The sequence below is a fragment of the Hippocampus bargibanti genome, linkage group LG18 (assembly GCF_051943395.1).
Source record: "Hippocampus bargibanti isolate YZ-2025 linkage group LG18, ASM5194339v1, whole genome shotgun sequence".
In the NCBI taxonomy this organism is placed as follows: domain Eukaryota; kingdom Metazoa; phylum Chordata; class Actinopteri; order Syngnathiformes; family Syngnathidae; genus Hippocampus; species Hippocampus bargibanti.
The window spans coordinates 10381831-10403061 of NC_142751.1; the positions used below are offsets into that span (position 1 = coordinate 10381831).

The 21231-nt window shown below is 36.6% G+C and overlaps 1 protein-coding gene across 4 annotated transcripts; it reads right to left on the minus strand.

Moving 5' to 3' along the window:
* Positions 1 to 64: 64 nt before the first annotated feature.
* On the minus strand, positions 65 to 20347 carry lhx6a (LIM homeobox 6a). 4 transcript variants are annotated; one of them, XM_089020907.1, is made up of 10 exons: positions 20021 to 20347; positions 19662 to 19913; positions 19043 to 19105; positions 18007 to 18189; positions 16663 to 16784; positions 6776 to 6993; positions 5173 to 5273; positions 4151 to 4246; positions 3883 to 4057; positions 65 to 1877 (listed from the first exon to the last, which is right to left on the minus strand). In XM_089020907.1, the coding sequence occupies exons 2-10, from the start codon at positions 19728 to 19730 to the stop codon at positions 1765 to 1767; spliced, it is 1140 nt and encodes a 379-aa protein (XP_088877033.1). In that variant the 5' UTR covers positions 19731 to 19913; positions 20021 to 20347; the 3' UTR covers positions 65 to 1764. The 4 variants fall into 4 exon arrangements, with proteins under 4 accessions (XP_088877033.1, XP_088877031.1, XP_088877034.1 ...); XM_089020905.1 differs by having other exon boundaries at positions 6776 to 6996; XM_089020908.1 differs by having other exon boundaries at positions 65 to 1906; positions 6776 to 6996.
* Positions 20348 to 21231: the final 884 nt, after the last annotated feature.

The following is a 21231-nucleotide window of genomic DNA, read 5'->3' on the forward strand; positions in this document are numbered from 1 at the left end:
TTGTGTCCAATTTTATTTGCAAACTACCCGCTGTGACGCAAGTCAAAAGGAATGACCACAAATGTCATCACATTCTGTTTTATTGCATTTTGTTTACACAAAACATGGATGATGCACAGTCTATCAAATAAACATTTGTGTTTTCATGTCATTGTTTTTTTATCTTCAAATTTTACCCAAAAAAAAAATCAAACAAAAAAGTGCTTTACAGGATTTTTTTTTCATCTCAATAAATACAAGGACGTTGAGGTTCTCATTGGATCTGCTTCTTTACAACGATGGCTGTGGCACATAAGTACAGTGATACCTTGGCTTACGAACTTAATTGGTTCCCAGACAGTGTGTAAGGCGAAAAGTGTGTATCCCAAAAATTAATTTCCCATAGGAAACCATTAAAATGAGAATAATCCGTTCCCAGGTCCCCATAAAAAATAATTTTCTACTTTCTAATTTTCTAAGCCTTAAAACTAAACAAAATAGACCTTATTGTATGTATAATAAATGTGCTATGGTATTATAATTAAAGAAATAAACTGTACTGTATAATAAAGTGGTTTTATTTACCTTTGTGATGGTCGTTGATGGCTTGATGGAATGGAGTGGCCAGTTTCATCAGCATTAAACACTTGATGAGGAACGTAGCCTTCTTCTTTCACCATCTTGAGGAATGATCTATTGTAGGTGCTTTGTCTGCGATAATTTTACCCTGTTCCTCATCAATTGTGTTCTGTTTAGCTGGGTTGATAGCTTTTTGCATCAAGTGTACAGATGGCTTGTCCGGGTTGTTTGTGGAGCGTGATTGATGGGATATTTTAACCTTGCAGTCGACACTCTGCTTTTGAACAATCAAAGTCGAAACTCTCTCACTGTCGTCTGCCTGTCTCTTTAATGTTTAAACCACCTCTTGCTGCTGCGTTCTTGACCAATCACGTGGTTTTAACCAAAGACTGGGGGCGGGGAATAGTCGGCTGCCATTTTGTTGTTAGAAGAACGGGCTTGTTCGCGAACGACACATCACTCATTGAGGCGGCTCCGTGTATGAAAAAAGTTCATAAGCCAAGGTGAAATTTTCATAGAAAGGTTCGTAAGCCAAGTGGTAAACCGAGGTATCACTGTACATGATGCGCAGACCTTCCCCAACACACACACACGCACACACACAGAAAGTCACATCTTACTAGTAGCGTCCATCTTTGTCAGTTTTGTACCAATACTGTTTCACTGCCAGCAAACAGGCATTATTTTTATTCCATTTTTTTTCCTCCTCGGAATATTAATTTGACCAGTCTGTAGTCTGCTGTAAGAATCCTGAAATAGACCAAATCCTCCGACGTTGTGCTTTGCGGCCATCCTTCATTTTTAGAATCAGAAATTGGAAATGAGGCCTTCCAACATAAAAGCGTTTTGCCGCCGTGAGTCATGATCTCGGGCAAGTGAATTTCATTTTGAAGAGACTTCCAACGTCTTCCTGATCCCAGTTTGAGCCCCATTACTGAGTCCTGGTGACACCACGGTACCTCTTCCATTCATTTGCAGGCCTCCAGAGGCTTTGGTCCTTCTCCTCGAGTCATTGTCAGCCTTCCAAACTCTTCCCAAGTCGGAACGATTCCTGTTCTACGGGTATGATCAATGACATCATACACACACAACGCGGCAGAATGTTCCTATTCTGGTGCACAAAAAGGTATTTTTCCCTCTCTCTCTGTCTCCGATTCGACTTCCACTCGACCTGATGATTGCCACGCGGGCGTCAGTGATTGGAGGTCAAGTGTCAGGGGCGAAGAGGTTTGATGCGGGGCCTAAAAAGTGGCAGGAGTGGCGGCATGCTAGCGGCTGAGCGGTAGTTGTGGCAGCGACATGGCCTGGTGGGGGAGACTCTGGGAGGTCAACACGGAGAAAGGGTGACCTGAGTAACATAATAATAATAATAATAATACATTTCATTTATAAGCGCCTTTCAAAACTCTCAAGGTCACTTTACAGTCACAGGATACGTTTTTCTGTGGGTTAGCAGCGGCAGCCACACGCGACAGTGTTCACTCAACCCGAAAATAACTCAAAAAGATAGAAAGCTTGCTGGCCAGCTAATAGAATGCTAGTTAGATAATAGATAACTAAATAGCCAATATGTTTCCTAACTCAATTAGCTAGCTAGCCAGCCATATAGTCAATAGATAGCCAACTAGATATCTAATAGATAGCTAGGTCGCTAGCTAGTAATAATAATCCATTTCATTTATAAGTGCCTTTCAAAACTCTCAAGGTCACTTTACAGTCACAGGATCAGTTTTTTTGTGGGTGAGCAACGGAACCCACACGCGCCAGGATTCACTCAGCCCATAATAACCCAAATATGTAGAAAGCTAGCTCGCTATCTAATAGATAGCTACCTAGATAGCCAGATAGCTAATAGATAGCTAGCGAGATAGCCCGGAAGTAACTCAAAAAGATAGAAAGCTAGCTAGCTAGCCAGCTAATAGAATGCTAGATAGCTACTAGATAGCCAATATGTTTTCTAACTCAGTTAGCTAGCTAGCCAGCCATATAGCCAAAAGAAAGCTAGATAGCTAGCTTGATAGCTAGTAATAATCCATTTCATTTATAAGTGCCTTTCATAACTCTCTAAGTGCAACTTTACAGTCACAGGATAAGTATTTCTGTGGGTGAGCAGCGGCAGCCACACGCGCCAGCGTTCACTCAACCCGGATGTAACTCAAATAGAGAGAAAGCTAGCTAGCCAGCCAATAGATAGTTAGCATGATAGCATGCTAGATAGATCGATAGCTAATATATATTCTGGTGATGAAACAAATCACCAGTTGAGCGCAACTTTACTCGCCTTCATTTTCAGGTGAACGTTTTATGACACTCGCACACAGCTATTGTAAATTGCTGTATGCTAGCAACCACGTGTTTTGTGTGTTATTTTAACCTTTTATATTAGTGTGTTATTAATTTTTATTTGATTTTTGTTGATATCGCGAGGTTGATATAATGATAAATGTGAATACATCCAAGGATCGCATGGGGGAGCCTATCCCAGCTGTTTTATTTTGTTTTGATTTGAACAATGATTTTATGTATTCATAATTTAAATTGTTTATTTTGGGGGGGGGGGTTATTTTTTTGTATAGAGTGATGTATATAGTAAGTGTGTGTTTTTATTTTCATTCATGAAATATAAGGTGCAATTGAAAAGTGTTTGTTTTTTATAATATTCTAATTATTGTATTTGAAGGTTTTTAGAGATAACAGGTGTTCATTTTGAATTATATTAACTCATTCACTGCCATTCGCGAATTTATTCGGGAATTGAAAATGACATAGGGCGCCATTCTCGACTTTGTTTTTTTTTTCATGCTTGGGTGCCGATATAGCGCAGGTCAAGACCTCTGACAAAGTTCTTTTTTCTTTTTCACAAAGGGGCAGCGTTTCCCTTTTTTCCACGTTAGCGCTTTGTTCCAGCTTCAGCTGTTGTTAAAGCGCTATATAAACCAATATGTATGTATTGCATTGTATTTTGGACAGCCGCCCCCATTTCAAGCTCACATAACTCCAGACCCATATCATTTAGCAATTAACTCTTTATTTCTAATGAAAGAAGAGAATGTAACGTTTCTGACTGAATGTTTAGGTGTCTTAAAACTCAATATTCTGTGGGTCCTGGAATTCATGTGACAATGACAAAAACCCTGGCACTGGAGTGGACACATTTTTTCCATATGTCTGGCAGTGAATGAGTTAACTGTATGTATCACTAATTATGTATGCATTATAATGCAATTATTTTTGCACCCATAATCACAATGAAATAATCATATTCGCTGCCATTTTAATCATTTGGAAATGACAATTAAAAATCGGGAATGCTAAAAGACTTACTGTCGATGTATCCGTGGAGGGCGACCATACGCGCCCTGTCGGGGCTGCCAAAGGGGGAGTAGTGAAGGTCATCGGGTAAGGATGAGGGTATCCTGGATTGGGGGTGACCCTGGGGACCCCCGCTGTGCTGGGGCGTGTGCTTTTTGTGTCTTGCTCTGCAGTTTTGAAACCATACCTATGAAGAATGACGCAAGCGAGTGTGATGTATCGTGCATCCACAAATGGGGGATATTGCAAAGGACGGTGACGGTGACGGTGAGGCACTCACCTGTATAACTCGCCTGCTGAGACCCGTCATGTCTGCAAGTTTTTGTAACGTTTGAGCATCCGGGTTGTTGTCCTGGGCAAACTGGGCCTGCATGATCTGTACAGAAACCACGTCTGTTTTAAATTGCACTAAGGGATAATTCCATGAGATGTAAAATATTGGGGAAAAGTATTGAAGTCATCAAAATGGTCAGGAGGAAAATTTTAAATCAGATATGACTTCACATGTTTCTTTATATTGAAATAAGAACATTATTAAAAAAAAACATTTAAAACTGCAGAATTTAGCTTTGTAACCTTAATCTATGACATAAAATTAAAACAAATCTGAATCTAAGACTGAATTTGGAAATATGATGAAATACTATATTTTGTGGTGATTTATTATATTCCTATTAATATTTTTTTTGTGGCTATTATTTATTTATTTAATATTTATTTATTTATCTGTCTATTTATTTATTTAGTTCCCCATTTATTTATTTGTTTATTTATTTATTCATTATTTTATCTGTTGTCCACTCCTATCCTGAAACAGGGTCACAGTTCCTATTTGTTTCTAATCCGGTTGAATTATTGCACATTGCAATAACCAATAATAATAATAATAATAATAATAATAATAATAATAATAATAATAATTGTATTAATAGCATTAATAGGAATATTGGTAATACAATAAGAATCATAATAATCAAAAAATAAAATAGTAACAGTAAAACTAATAATGCTAATAATGCTAATAATAATAATAATAATAATAATAATAATAATAATAATAATAATAGCATTAATATGATTATTAGTAATACAATAATAATAATAATCATAATAAGAATCATAATAATCAAAAAATAAAATAGGAGCAATAAAACTAATAATGCTAATAAGAATAATAATAATAGTATTAATAGCATTAATATGAATATTAGTAATACAATAATAATAATAATCATAATAAGTAAAAATAAAATAAAATAATAATAATAATAATAATAATAATAATAATAATAATAGTGTCACCTGTAGCTGTTCGGCAGTGAAAGACGTGCGTGCCCTTTTGGCCGGTTTTGGATGATTGTCTTGTTCTGTCGGAACTGCTCCCTCTAATGTGATACCGTTGCCTGAAAAAAGCACAATGAGCAGATGATGAGTTTTCAGTCCAGTTAAATGAATCAAAATGTTTCCTTTTCCTGACAGGCTAGTAAATGCGAATGACGTTGTTGTTGTGATTTCCTGTTTTTGAGTGGGGGGTGTATTTGTTCATGTGACTGCAATGGCATTGTACAAGCACCATTCATTTGCCACCCCGCAACCCCACCCCAAGAAAAGGTCTTCTCTGTTCTATTCCTGGTTAATGAAAGCTGAACTTGGGGTGCAAAGGACCGGACTCCCCAAAATCCAGACGGGTACATTCAAACAGCGAGAAATTTAGATTTTAAGATTTTCATTCTTTGTATATTTTGTCTGTGCTGAAGGAATCCTCAGAATGAATTGAATAGTAGGGGGGGGGGCATGCATAGAGTCAGTTAGTTCCGAATTTTTAGGCGTTAGCAATTTTGAAAGCATCAACAATTATATTGGCTTATACAATCATACAGATTTCATTAAACAAAATTACAGAAATGAAAACTATTTAGGTTGTGGGTGGGGTTATCAAAATACAGTCAGTGGAAATAACAAATAGTCAAAGCATAAATCCATCATTATTATTATTATTATTAGTAGTAGTAGTGGTAGTAGTAGTAGTAGTAGTAGTATTATAGTAGTAGTAGTGGTGGTGGTAGTGGATGTGGTAGTAGTATTTTAGTAGTAGTGGTGGTGGTAGTAGTAGTAGTAGTGTGGTGGTGGTAGGTAGTAGTGGTAGTGTTGGTAATACTAGTGGTAGTAGTGATGGTAGTAGTACTTGTAGTATTTTAGTAGTAGTACTCGTGTTGGTGGTGGAAGTAGTAGTAGTAGTAGTAGTAGTAGTAGTGCTCGTGGTGGAAGGTAGTAGTGGTAGTGGTGGTAGTACTAGTAGTAGTGATGGTGGTAGTGATGATGGTAGTAGTAGTAGTAGTAATGATAGTGGTACAGTAGTAGTGGTAGGGGTGGTAGGTAGAAGTGGTAGTAGTGGGAGCAGAGGTGGTAGTGGTAGTAGTAGTGGTGGTAGTGGTGGTCGTGATAGTAGTGGTGGTAGTAGTAGTATAGGTAGTAGTGTTAGTAGGAGTAGTGGTCGTAATAGTTGTAGTAGAAGTAGGTCGTAATGGTAGTTGTAGTGTTAGTGGCGGTAGTAGTGGAAGTGGTCGTAGTAGTAGTGGTAGTAGTAGAAGTAAGTAGTAGTGGTAGTAGTATTTGTAGTAGAAGTAGGTAGTAGTTGTAGTAGTAGTGGTAGTGGTAGTGTAGTGGGGGTCGTAGTAGTAGTGGTTGTTATGGCAGTCTACTGAAAAAATGTGTGTTGAATTTTCCCATTTGGGCACCACTAAAATCCTAAAATCACTCCTTGATCAATAAATTTGTGTATGGGACAGAAATGAAAGTCAAGACAGACTGAATCATTGGCACATTGTCATCACCCCCCCCCCCCCCCCCCCAAAAAAAAAAAAAAAAAAAAAAAAGATACAGCACAAGAATGAAACCCGCTCACCGCTCTCCGCCGCTCGCTTGAGATTCTCCACCATGGTATCATAATGGATCCTGCACAGCACTTTTTCCTCCACCAGGCCAAACTCTTCCCCCGTGGACAACTGCCTCTTGCACGAGAAGCACGCGAAGCACGCCAAATGGTACGCGTTGCCTCTGGCTCGCCGCACCCAATCGCTGGCGTAGATCTGACGCCCGCAGCGGGCGCACTTAGTACCAAACCTACTGTGAGGGACAGAAGAAGAGAAACCGCTGAGGCACAGGAACATTTTCAAGCAGACCTGTATGACTTATTTGTATGTATTTATATATTTTTATTTCCTGTCCTGAATGTTGATGTTGCAAACTTTATGGAGGTTGTATAACGACAGACACGTCTGAAATGAGGCGTTAATATCTGACGTAAACACACGCAGTGCTTATTGGAGCCGTTGGCGTGGTGGTAAATGCGTTTGAGGACAGAATGAGGCAAACAGTGTGGTGATGGAGGCAGAACAGACCCCGCTCGTGGTAAGCTAATGCTAATGCAATTGAGTTCATGAATAACAGCAAGTGTGATGCGGAGGTGTTCTTGCACTCATGAGGTTTTTATTTTTTGCTAATGTATGATTGATTGTATTGGTGGAGGCAGCTGAGCTTTGCTCAATAATAATAATAATAATAATAATAATAATAATAATAATAATAATAATAATAATACAGCTGAGATAGGCTCTACATTACATTTTAAGCGCTTTTCAAAGCTCTCAAGGACACTTTACAGTTACAGACAAGCATAGGTACTATAATAAGTAAAATACAATCACAAATACAATGCAATAAATAAAATCCGATTATAAATAGAAACAAGAGAGAGAGCTACAATGATAATTTCATACCTGTCAACGGGCCGTATTTTGCCGTATTCTTGCACATTTTTAGATGTGTACGGCATACAAGAAAGATTGTATGGGAAAAACAGTTAAATATAATTTTGAGATATTTTCGATTCCGTTTTCGGCATTAAATATTAGCAGTAATGTTAATTATAATAAATATAGCTACTCGTAAAAAGCAAAATCGAACACCAAGAAAACAAGTCCGTGCGAAAAGTCTGGAGAAGAAACAAAAGTTCCGGTCAAATGGAATTTTATTTTGAAATCAGTTGAATTAAACATTTTATCATGTTTTTTTTTAGCTGTAATATCATTCTTTTTTTTCAACAAAAAAAATAAAATTATTTTTTTGCTGTGAAAACCAGCCACAATGCTCTACAACACAGGTGTCAAAGTCAAGGCCCGCGGGCCAAATCCGGCCCGCCACATCATTTTTTTCGGCCCGCGAAAGCAAATCAAACTTGTTAAATTCCATGATGATTGCTAAAATCTGAGCCAAAATTTTATATTTTTGGATATCAACCACAATAAAAGTCATTATTCTTGACTTCAGATTTGAAAACGAGTTATTCATTAATTTGCTGTGTGCTCTGTATGTAATATTTGAAGGGATTTAAACATTCTAATGGGTTCCCCAAATTCATAACGGCCCTCGAGAGGAAACCATAACTACAATGTGGCCCGCGGCAAAAAATGACTTTGACACCCCTGCTCTACAACAAAGAACACACTTGATAATTGCTAGAAATATGTTGTAACTTGTTAAAAGTATTTATGTTTACATTTGAAATATTGTTCATAAAATTGCACAATGAAATATTACACCCGCAAATATTTTTTTTTTCTCAGTAAATAAGGAAAAATTGAGCCGTTAGTAAGGTCACAGTGTCTCGCAGGTTGACAGTGATGTAATTTTCAACTAATAAACAAATCTCAAACCTTGCACAACCTGGACTCATCGCAAACCGCTCGCCAATAGCACAATTAGAGAAAATAAACTTTGACATGCATCCTTGTCGTGAATTTGGAGTATTTGGTGAACTTAAATGTTTTTGGAATCTGACATTTTGAGGAGAAATGCAAATTCTACACATTAATGCCTTAGCTGAGATGAATACATAGAAACTCAGGCAAACGGGCTAGCATGCTAACTCGGGTAAACATATCCAAACCACCATTCAAATTCAGACTCACACGTCGGGACAATTTAAAGTGTTCCATTAGGCTCCGATGTATGTTTTTGGAATGTGGGAGGAAACCAGAGTACACGGAGAAAAGCCACACAGGAGCGGGGAGAACATGCTAACCAGTCGACCACCATGTTGAATATACCATTTTCAAAATGAAGGATTAATCAATTGAATGAATTTACAAATATTAAGAATGCAATTGAAATGTGTCTTGTACTGTTGTGATGTTTACGTAAACATATTAAAGCACCTTTATCCATTAACGGAAGAGTTTGATGATTCGAAAAGTGAAGCTGTACCCATATAAGCCCCTATTTAGCACTGAGGCTCTATTATGAACCAAACTGAAGCATCACTCAATACTCGGGGCTCTGAATCAAATATTTCTTGGCAAAGAAGAACTTTGTCAAACCTCGGATATCATACTTCAATTTCCACTGACTGAAGGCCATCTTAATTAATATTATTGTCAATATACAGCGTGTTGGCAATAGCTAGTTCACTAATTAGCTAGCTAGCCAAAGCACCTACAACTACGCATTGACGTTTAAATTGAAATAATAACAACAACAACATTACTACTACTACTACAACTAATACCAATAATACTAACACTACTACTACTACTAATAACAATAACAATATTAATAATAAGCAAACTAGGGTGCGGAAAATCATACTGGACCCTCCGCACCCTGCCCACCACCATTTCCAGGAACTCCCCTCAGGCAGGCGCTACCGATCCATGCGCACCAAATCCAGCAGACATTTAAACAGCTTCTTCCCGCAAGCCATTAACTCTTTGAACAGCAGCCCAAATGGAACTGTATAGTGCCTCTTTGCATTTTTTTTTTTTTGATGATGATACTAGTGCAGCAGTTCGACCGGAAACAAATTCCTCGTGTGTTCTACATACTTGGCAATAAAGATGATTCTGATTCCTATTCTGAAGTGATTGACCTAAAAGAAATTCTGCAACACACATCAACTAACATCACAATATTGATATACTTTTGGACACTATATTCCAAGTGTGAGGAATTTTTAAACCAAAAATGAAACAGCTAGCACGAAAACTATTGATGAAAAATATCAATGAGTACAGTAATTTTCCACAAAAAGAAATTAGAATAGTAATCTTATGTAACCTGTCGCTGTCAATCTGACTTCATCATCCAAGACTCCAATTTAACACAAAGCTCTTGTAGGGGGACACAAGTCATTGCACATAATATCCATTATGAGAAACACAAGGGGTACAAAAAAACGCCAGCGAGGCTTGTGAGATGCGGAAAGACAAAAGCAAATGGAAAAGGATGAATTTGAGACGGGCGGTGCGGGCGATCGACAGCGAGGGGGACGGGGAGGGGGGGTTACAAGGGCCGCCACTTGAGTGGGTTTTGGCAGAGAACCAACCCACTCAAGTCCACTCTGTCTGGGATGAAAGCCCACTGTTGTGCCCTCGTCCTCACAAGCGCGTTCCCCTCCTCTTTTTGGTGTTTCTACCATCCATACACGCGGCTTGACTCGAAAAGTCTATTTCAAGGCAACCATCGCATGCCTGAAGGTCGCACTGTCACTTTCGCAGTGCTGGGAATATCCTATTTTTGCCATATGATGCATATCAATGAAATAAGCAAAGACTAAATGGTCCGTTTCTACGAATGTGGGTGTTTGGAGAAAAAAAGATCTGTCACAATTAATTTGGCTCAAAAATAAACGCTTATATAGATTGCTTGTGTCATTGTTTATCATGATTTATCATTTGTTATCATTTTAAGCAGATGCGTTCAGGAAAATAGTACAACAGAGGTCAACCAATCCTTTGTCCCCACAGACCAAGTGTAGCCTGCAGACCTGTTCTTAAAATAAGAGTGAGAGTACGAGTAAGAGTATGAGTAAGAGTAAAAGAGTAAGAGTAAGAGTTAGAGTAAAAGAGTAAGAGTAAGAGTTAGAGTAAAAGAGTAAGAGTAAAAGAGTATGAGTAAGAGTAAAAGAGTATGAGTAAGAGTAAGAGTAAAAGAGTAAGAGTAAGAATAAGTAAGAGTAAGAATAAGTAAGAGTAAGAGTAAAACAGTAAAAGAGTAAGAGTAAAAGAGTAAGAGTACGAGTAATAGTACGAATAACAGAGTACGAATAAGAGTAAAAGAGTAAAAGAGTACGAGTACGAGTAAAAGAGTAAGAGTAAAAGAGTACGAGTAAGAGTAAAAGAGTAAGAGTAAGCGTAAGAGTATGAGCACAAGCAAGAGTAAAAGAAAAACAAAAAGAAAAACAAAAAGAAAAACAAAAACAATTAAATAATAAAAATAAAACAATTAAATAATAAAAATAAAACAATTAAATAATAAAAAAATAAAAATATAAACAAATAAAAATTACAATTAAATATCATATGTATATATATATATATACACATAACAACAACAACATAACAACTACAATAAAAAATTTAAATAAATATAAAAACATAAACAAACAAATAAAATGCATTGCGATTTACTAGAAATGTTCTGCAAGTACTCAGTGTCGCATATGAATATGTTTTTGTTGTCTTAGAACTCAGTGACCACTGAAGATATCATTGCTCCGTTTTGATCATGTCCCTTGACAGATCGTATGATATTCCGTACTTAAATGTTCAACCCTGTACTTAACAATGAAATAAAGTCCATGTCAAACGATCTAACAATGAATTCCCCTCACCATTCAAGGTCACGATAACAAGCCTGTTGTGGCAACTACATTGAATCCATTTGCCAAAGTTGTCTGAGATATTCCAATAATGTCATTCTGGAGACAAATGGACTTTGTGGTTTGTATCGTACTGTGCTGGCGGATTTTTCCGGATTGTTATGGCGAGCTCAACTTTTTGCTCGACAGTAAAAAGCAAAAGAATTGTAGGACTGAGCTACTAATTCGGCATGACAGCTCGTCCACGAGGATACTCTGTAGACAAAACCCAGAGCTGCAAGTCATTAGTCATTTCAAGAGGAAGAGAGGAGATGAGGTTCTCCTCTCATCTTCATTGCGATATAAGCATCCTGATTATTTATTTATTTATTGTTTGACTTATTTATTAATTTATTAATTGATTGGTTGACTTCTTTATTTATTAATTGATTGCTTTATAAATTTATTGCTTTATTTATATATATATATATATATATATATATATGCTGCAAAAAAAATATATATACACTATTAAATATATATATATATATATATATATATATATATATATATATATATATATATATATATATATATATATAGATATATATATATATATATATCCTAAAATAAATACAATAAAAGACAATACAATACTGTACATATATTGATTTATATAGCGCTTTAACAACAGCTTCTGCTGGAACAAAGCGCTTAACATGTACAACTATCATATACAGAAAATAAAGCAGTCACAAATAAATGATTAAAAACGAATTAATTCATTAATTAATCATTTAAAAAATGTCCCTATGTATTTACATGAAAACCAAAACTACTGGTATATTTGGTTTTCGTCAAAATATGAAAAGGCGTTGTCATTAAAAACACTCATCAAAATGGGATAGCCAAAAAAAATCATACATTTCAACATGTGTATGAATGCTATTAATATAATTATATCACTGAAAAAAATAGCTTGAAAATATAGTGCAGGAATTTTCTGCGGTTATGGTTCCTAATTGTTTTTTTTGTAGGGTGTATTAAATTCTGTTATTATGAACACATTAGTCTTTTTGTTTCTTTTTTTGCAGCATTTAGTTTCATATGGAGTCACCAAAGTCATTTCAATCATAACCCAATATCCGGCATAAATGTAGGAAGCCTCGAATAATTGAGTCTTTGTATGACAGATGTCTTTTTTTATATCATTCTTGATTAATTTCCTCCATGAAAAGAGAAAACTTGCAATTCTTCCTGCGAGCGAGCGTTGGTTACCATGGGAACCTAATCACCTAAGCAGAGGTGGGTTGATGAGTAATTAACCCACAATTCAGCCACACACATGCGCACTTTCCGCTTAACAAAGCTCACTCAGGGTACACGACGAGCACCCCGATGTGCACCTGATTGGGACTGCGATGAGATTTCCTGCTTGAGATTTACACACACACACACACACGGGGAAACACACTCTGATTTCCTGCTATTACGCCCCATTAAAGCGTCTGTCAGTCCAAAGCCAGATGAGAGACTGACAGAGATGAGGAAAGAGCTCCACAGGTTTTGGAAATGGTCCAAAATAATGATTCTGGAAATCTTTTTAAACTGAAATCCATTATTGATATACATTTGTTATTTTAGGGCACTCGTATTGGCATGATGCTATATGGTGATGTAATGTATCTTGGCTGGTTATTTTATTTTATGTTGAATGTTTTGTTCTGTGCTTCGTTACAGCTTCAGCTGTTGTGAAAGCGCCGTGTAAATGAGGATGTATTGTATTTTATTAAATTAAAATTAAATAAATAACTACATAAAAACTAGGACTTCCATATTTACAGAGGGGACCATTGTCACAATTGGATTTAAAATTCAAAATTTCCAAATATATTATATTATATTATATTATATTATATTATATTATATGTATTGATGTATATAGAATACAATACATCCAAATTTATATAGCGCTTTCACAACAGCTGCAAATGTAACAAAGTGCTTGACATAATATTCAACATAAAGCAAAATAATAAACAAAGGAAAATAATAAAACACAACAGGAACATATATATCGCTTTAACAACAGCTGAGGCTATTATATTATATTATATTATATTATATTATATTATATTATACTACATTAGACTACATTCGACTATATTATATTATATTATATTATATTATATTATATTATATTATATTATATTATATTCGATTACATTAGATTAGATCCTAACTTGTTTTAAATGAATACTATTGGCTTTCATATTTTTTAATGGTGCTGCTGTCAATTGCAAATTTTTCCATGATGAGACAAATACAGGTTTTCTCATATTATCTTATTCTATCTTATTTTATATTTGATGTCCACTCAGTAGGGATATATATATATATATATATATATATATATATATATATATATAGAGAGAGAGAGAGAGAGAGAGAGAGAGAGAGAGAGAGAGAGCCTAAACTACCAGTAAAACTTTAGTTTGCTGACGAAGTTTCTTGGATAAGAAGCGAAATGTCCGAGATCTTCTAAGAAGTACAGATGACGGCTGAAGAAACCTTTTCATCGATGGACCACTCCTGTACGACTGAGAGTTTACACAGACGTATGTCCACTCAAATTTCTTCAAGTTAAATACGTGGCTGCAAATTGTTGTTTGTCCATCTTCGTGCGATATCAAATTACACAAAATACTTCTATTCTACACACTGGCAATATGGAATTCCATATGACCCTCGAATAAACTGGAATGCCAACCACCATATAGGAAAAAAAAGATTACCACCACTGCCTAGTTGCCAATAATTGAGTTAAAGGATTTGCTATACAGTTCACTGATGATGATGGTATAAACGTCACACCACGTGACAGACATTTGTACCCTTTCCTGCACTGGGGAGTTGCTCGCATAGAATCAACGTCCTATTTTACATATTCAATAATCGTTCACAGTCCGGGGAGAGGTTTGGGGGCACGAGAGGTGACCGCTAAGGGAGTGTGTAAACGGAAAGGGGGGGGGGGGGTCAGCTCGGGTATTAGTACGAACCTGGCAGAGCAAACAGAAATGTGTGTAGTGAAAATAATAAAAAGCAAGTGATTGACAGCTGCTGGACATGCATAAATAAACAGAGACCCCAGGGCGTGTTTGTGCGGCTGCATCGAATGAGGTGATATACAGTACATGTGTACATTTCTTGACGCCTACGAGTTAGTTTGGGATAAGAATCACATTCAGGATGATCGGAAAAAAAAAGGTGCTGACCAGGCACTCGGGGAGGTCTAATTGCTGGTCTGGAGGTCTGGGGTGGAGGACGAGTAATTGCTGGTGATTATAAACCTCAGCCGCAGTTTTGTGTCAGGTTTCGATCACATGCTGACATTTGTGTCCCGACGGCAACATTTTCGGGGCAAAACGCAAACACACTAAAATAATGACTCTCAAAGTGTGGTTCGCGAAACAATCGCTGTTTCGAAACAGTTCTGTGTCACTTTTGAGTAGTTTTTGTTTTTCATCTGGAAGAGCTGTTTTGTTTTTTTACACATTGGGTTTTTGATGAATATTTGGCGTAATTGTTAGCCATGATAGTGGTTCTTTGGGAACCGCTATACACAAAAATACTAATCCCATAACCTCATTGTAAACTTATAACAGACATAAATACAGCATGACAAACATGAATGGGGGAAAAAAAAACTTGTGAGCCTTCTTCCTGAGAGAGAATCAACATCTTCAAGCATTTGACTCCTTAAAAGTGATTTCACAGCCACCATTTTGGCTCTGGGCCTTGTTCATGTTTTTCTATTCCGCGCTATCTACACACTTTGAAATTTAACAGCGCACATGGGCTACAACGTGTGATATCACTTTTTTTTGTTGTTGTTGCAAACAGTAGACATCACAACGTTCACAATTGGAAGCACTCATCACCCACTCCCTCAACCTCCTCTTCCTCCAAGATGAAAACAGTGACAACACCCTGTTTGTCCCTGGAAGTGATTGCATCATACATGCATTTTGGGTGGTTTCTGTGTGATTTTTGTGCAAGGAAAAGAAAAGCACGCAAATATGATATCGTCATATAAAAATATATATACAGTATATATATTTTTTCACCAATGACTTGTTGAGTGCAATGCTAAACACTGATGACAGCTGTGGCCTGGCTTTCATTTGTTGTTGTTTTTTTGGTTTTGTTTGCTTTCGGTTGTGATGACAGAATGAAGCAGAAGAGAAAAAAAAACAAGAAAACAATCTTTCTTTCCCTGTCTTTGTAATTTTGTCATTTTTTCCACTGTATTTTTGGTCATATTGTAACATTTTATCATTATTTTCTTTGTCAGGAGTTATACATGACAACAATATCCGCATTCAGCATAATAATCAAGAAAGTGAGGTGATAGCAACAAAATACAGTAAAGTCTCGTTATATCGATATCGGATATATATATATATAGTCCCGGTTATATCGATACTATTTCTATGCACGCACAGAGAAAATTACATGCAAACAGGGTCGGATATATCGATAGTCCCGGTTATATCGATATTTTTTCGGACTCCCTTGAATATCGATATAACGAGACTTTACTGTATAATAAACAGAACTGGTTATTTTATATTTGAGCCTTATCCCTAGATGAAAAAGTCATTAAATGTGATATTAATTACAATATTAATTTGGTATTTTTTAAAGACGTTCGAAACTAACCTATTTATGATTTTTATTTTATATTTGCTACTTCAAAAAATGAATACATGAAAAGAAAATTGGTGTAAAACAGAAAATGTGTTCTTTGTATATGATTTACAACTGCTGTCATGTTTAGTATCAAAATACAAAAATACAGCATTAAGCACTGTACAAGAAATGCATTAAACTGAGTTAATTGGAAACTTTATATCCACATAGTACAGTTGTGAAGAAGACAGTTGTGAATACTACTTTCCTTTAAAAAAAATCGAACTGCAGTGTTTCATGCAATGTGACAAATAATATACAGTACCCCGAAAACACATGAAAACTGAATATCCAAAGAATCTCTCATTTCAAACGTGTGTGTTTGATGACATGCATGCAGTATTTTAGCAAAGAGGAAAGAAGTGGTGTTTTGCAAATTAAGTAGTATAATAAACTTACCCTACCTGAAATAATCCATTTTACAGAAGATCTCTTTGTTTTTGATGTAGCAGCTACTGTGCTGACGTAACGAAGTCCTGCACACCGAACATTCCAGGCAGCGCACGTGCCAGATCAAGTTGTTCACCTGCGCGTGCACGTGCACACGTACACACACGCACACGCACAAACACACACACATTTTTAGTCACTATACTTATATTATGAAGAATTCGATGATAAGCATCATGCTAATCTATATTACGTCGACAAAATAGTCAATGAAAACACCGATTGAAGTGAACTCCATTTTGAATATTCAAATGAGCCTACGAAGACACTATTTTTTTTTCGATCACGTCTTTAAACGCCTCGTCATTTCGTTTGTTTTTTTTCGAAGCTGTGTATTCAAGTCTACGCTAGCATTAGCATCAAAAGAATGCTCCAAATGATAAATGAAAACAAACAAACAAGCAAAAAGGGGCCAATGTCAATTTTACCTGGAACTGATCAAAATAACAAGGCGAATAATATTTTTCCGGAAACATAAAGCTATTAAACGTTCTTAAAATATCAGAGGATTCGTTTCAAACGCGAATGCATGGCGAATCACGGCAAACTCAATGAAAACTAACAAAATATTGTTTTCAAAAATACAATTAATATTCTTCTGCTCAATAAATAAACAGGGATACTTCTGCTTTTGAAATAATGAACGATAATTAAATTGATAGCTGCAGTTTAAGAAATTGTCGATAAAAAATGATATCTAAATAATCTTGCTGGGTAATATCAGCGTGTTTTAACTACTACGCCAATATTCAGAATACAATGTAAAAATAATTTACTGCACTTATAAAATAATATACAAGTAAAACTTAGAAAGATAGTGTTTATAAATGTTAAAATAAATAAATAAATAAAATTAATCCAATAATAGTTTAAACCTATTATGCTTACCACGTATTTATCAATACTGTAACGCCGTATGTTTTATAATGTCAATCCAATTTAATTTTAAATTGATTTACATGAAACAGTATTGGATTACAATACAGTATCTCAATTTTCATCGTGTTTAATTTGGTTAACTCCACTTTCGCCACGAGGGAATTTTGTTCCAAATGGAAAAAGAACAGCAGAGCAGTAACGTTTGACAAGCTTAAAAATACTAATAATAAAATATCGGGGCATAAATCGACCCCTTCTAACAATGCTACAAACGTCACGACGAGCAAAACGAATAAAAATCAAATTAGCTTCATTTCCCCCCATTTGCAAAACAGGCCAACGTGTTTAGTCCTGATGTTCAGCGTCCAGGCCTCGAACAAATTCGAAAGACAATTCGACTCCACGTAAAAAAGGCTTACCTTCAGCAAGTATCGATCAACGATGTCCAGGCCGCAACTGGCGCACACGTTTTTCCCCGTGGACGGAACCGAGCTGGCGATGGAGGTGGGCGAGCACACGGAGGGCGTGGACGGCGTGCTCGGGGACGAGCGTGTGTCCTCCCGCTCCATGTTCGACCGCTGAGACTCCGCGTCCGACTGAGATTGCGTGGAAGGAGGATGGGGGGACGGGGGGGGGGGGGGGCACAGGGTGGGGGGGGGGCAGCCACGAATCAGAACCGAGTGTCTCACACAGGCAAACACTCACGCGTACACGGACCTTTCAAACTCAAATCGGGCACGCGGGCGTTTCCACTAAGTTATCGCTCGTCTTGGTCACGTGACCAAAATTGATACGGCGACAGCTTGTATTTTTTCACGTTTAATTACAAAAACGACTACAAACCAAAAGAACGTTTTTATTACTATTTTTTTAATATTAGTATGTATTATTCTCATTTTACTTTATTTGTATTATCATTCTACTAAATTACATATTATTCGTATGTACAAATATTTTGTCGAATAATTGTATACAACACAATACAATATTTACGTATTCAATTGTAACAACAATTTGTCGTTATTATTATGCTGTTTGCACGATTTAAAATTCGATTGTATTTAACTAATGTCATTTATTAAATACAGAAATCGCCCTGGCACGTAGATCTCTATCACCCGTGGAAGTACTGTATATGATGAAATCCGTTCTTAAAAATAACAAGTTTTATTTTATTTTGAAAAAAAACCACACTATTTCACAGACAAATGCTGTTAATGTATAATTGAAAAAAGTATTGCGACATACTTGTCTGGGGAAAGTTATCGTGTGCTATCTTAGTCATGTTATTTCCTATTTTAGATTAAAATCATATTTTCAAAATATATTTTCACTCAAATAAGATTACTTTCCAAACATTGGGGTTTTTCGTCATTATTTAAAAAAACACCTCACGATTGTCAGAACAAAAATAGAGTCAGACATAAAAAAATCAATAAAAAGGGAAAGTCTTACCATTTGCGTGTGTTTCGAGTCCACGCTGCAGCTCGCAGCACTCTGACGCTCACTGCAGATCACCTAAAGCCAAATGGAACATCTTCAGTATCTCTCTTTCCCCATCCTTCGTGTGATAAATCACCCAGTGTGAATCATCTGCTTTATACACTCGCGCTAATAACCCCCCCAAGCGTGCCTACCTCCCCCTTTGAACACATAAAAAAGACACCTTGAAATTAAGCGATTTCAAATTGGCTTGCAGGAATAATAGCGTTTTTTTCCTTGCAATCCAGGACACGCGTGGGGACGGGCGGTGGGGGGTCGAGGGGGTAAACTAACTGTAATTACAAATAGCTGGCGGATAAGAGGGTTGCACAAGTGTCTATTTCACGTGTCGATCAGTGGGCAAGCGTACGGGTGATGCAAAGAGTTGAAAATGTAATTTCATCCTCCACAAGTTAAATTATTGTCATTAAAATCATATTGAGATTTTTATTGTCATTATTACTATTTAACTCCAGGTGTTTGTGAATATATATGACAAACTAAATCTTCCAAAAGCACTTCTGTTCAGAATGCAAGATAAAACAGCAAAAAAAGCAACAACAAACAAAACTCATCAAAATACTTTTCTTACCTGCTTTGTAGACGACAAAACCGTGTTGCCCTCTGACAGAGGGGACAAAACTTCATTTTTCCAGTACATGAATCCCACGGAGCCTCCCGGCGAGCAGCGGCAGCAGTCAAGCCGTCTACAAGTCGTCGATTGGCGGCCAACTGAGTTTTTACCATCCGCTGCTTCCACGAAACGTTCCTCTCCGCCTTTTTTTCCCCTTCAAGCGCGGGCTTGATAGCTCCTTTCCCGGTTTTCAGAAGGCTGACGATGCTCCTGTTGTGCGGCCAAAGAAGCAAAACAGCGTTTGTGTCGCAGGCTGGTAGAAGAAAGACGAGGCATGTGCGCAAATGCGCACCCTCCCCTTCCAAAGGAGTGTATACCTCTCTCCCTCACTGGTGGGATGGAGTTGTGACTTTTACAGGAAGTGCAACTTACACGCAGCTTCTTATTCCTCCACGCAAACGCTTTCCAAAGGTGCAGAAAGAGGTGGGAGGCTGCATAGAACAAAGTTAAGAAGCGTGGCCTGCCTTCTTAAAAAAACAGGAGGGCACCCGCATGCGGATTAGCATATCTCACAATGAACTGAAAAAAAACCCATACATTTTTAAAATGACAGCGTTGCAATATGCACGCCATAAATATTTTCATCACGTGACAAAGAAACCCAGACAAACATATTTTCTTGTCAATTATTTTCAGAATAAGACTTTGATATAATATGGAAACAATAACTGTACACTCACCTACAAATCAAAACACAAAATATCTTCATTACAATAGTTGTTTTGAACTAAACTGAAAAATAGCAGAATGATGACAAGCCTGTTGGACGAAGTCAAATATTTAAGCCACAAAAGGTGACAAATTATTGTTGCAAAAATAAAACGACGCTAATACGAGCCCGGATACGTTGACTTTGTCCACTAAAAATACGCACTCTCAGAATCAGGAACTAAATGAAGAAAATAGGTGCATTCATGTGTGACATTTAATTTAGGAACACACATTAGAATGATTGGCCGCAATTTAACGCACAAAAGATGTAAAAGGGCCCTTTTTAGGGGGGTTGTAAAGCAGCGAGGTATTAACGGTATTAACAACCGCGCCACCTCCGACGCAATTTATGCGCAATCAGCACGCGTTCATAAACGTTTGACTTGCAGGCACGTTTACTGAAAAAAAATAGCGGCATTAAAGGCCGGGCGTTTCTTTTTAAGGAGAATATTGTTTTAGTAACGGAGGAGTCAGCATAACGCAAAAAAAAAAGATAATTGCTTCAAAGCATTATTTGGATGTAGATTTAAAAAAAACACAGGAAAAAAAAAATTAAAAAAAAAAAATATATATATATATATATATATATATATATATATATATATATATATATATATATATATATATATATATATATATATATATATATATATATATATATATATAAACCCGAAATTTTTGTTTTTTCGTACCATATTAAGCACAAAATGGAGAATAGCACAAAAATATGTAAATAGGAATCAAAATCATGTCATTTTTGGTTGTTGAAGAAATTTAATTTATTTTTTAAAAATCAAGGAAAGTGGGGAGGGTCATC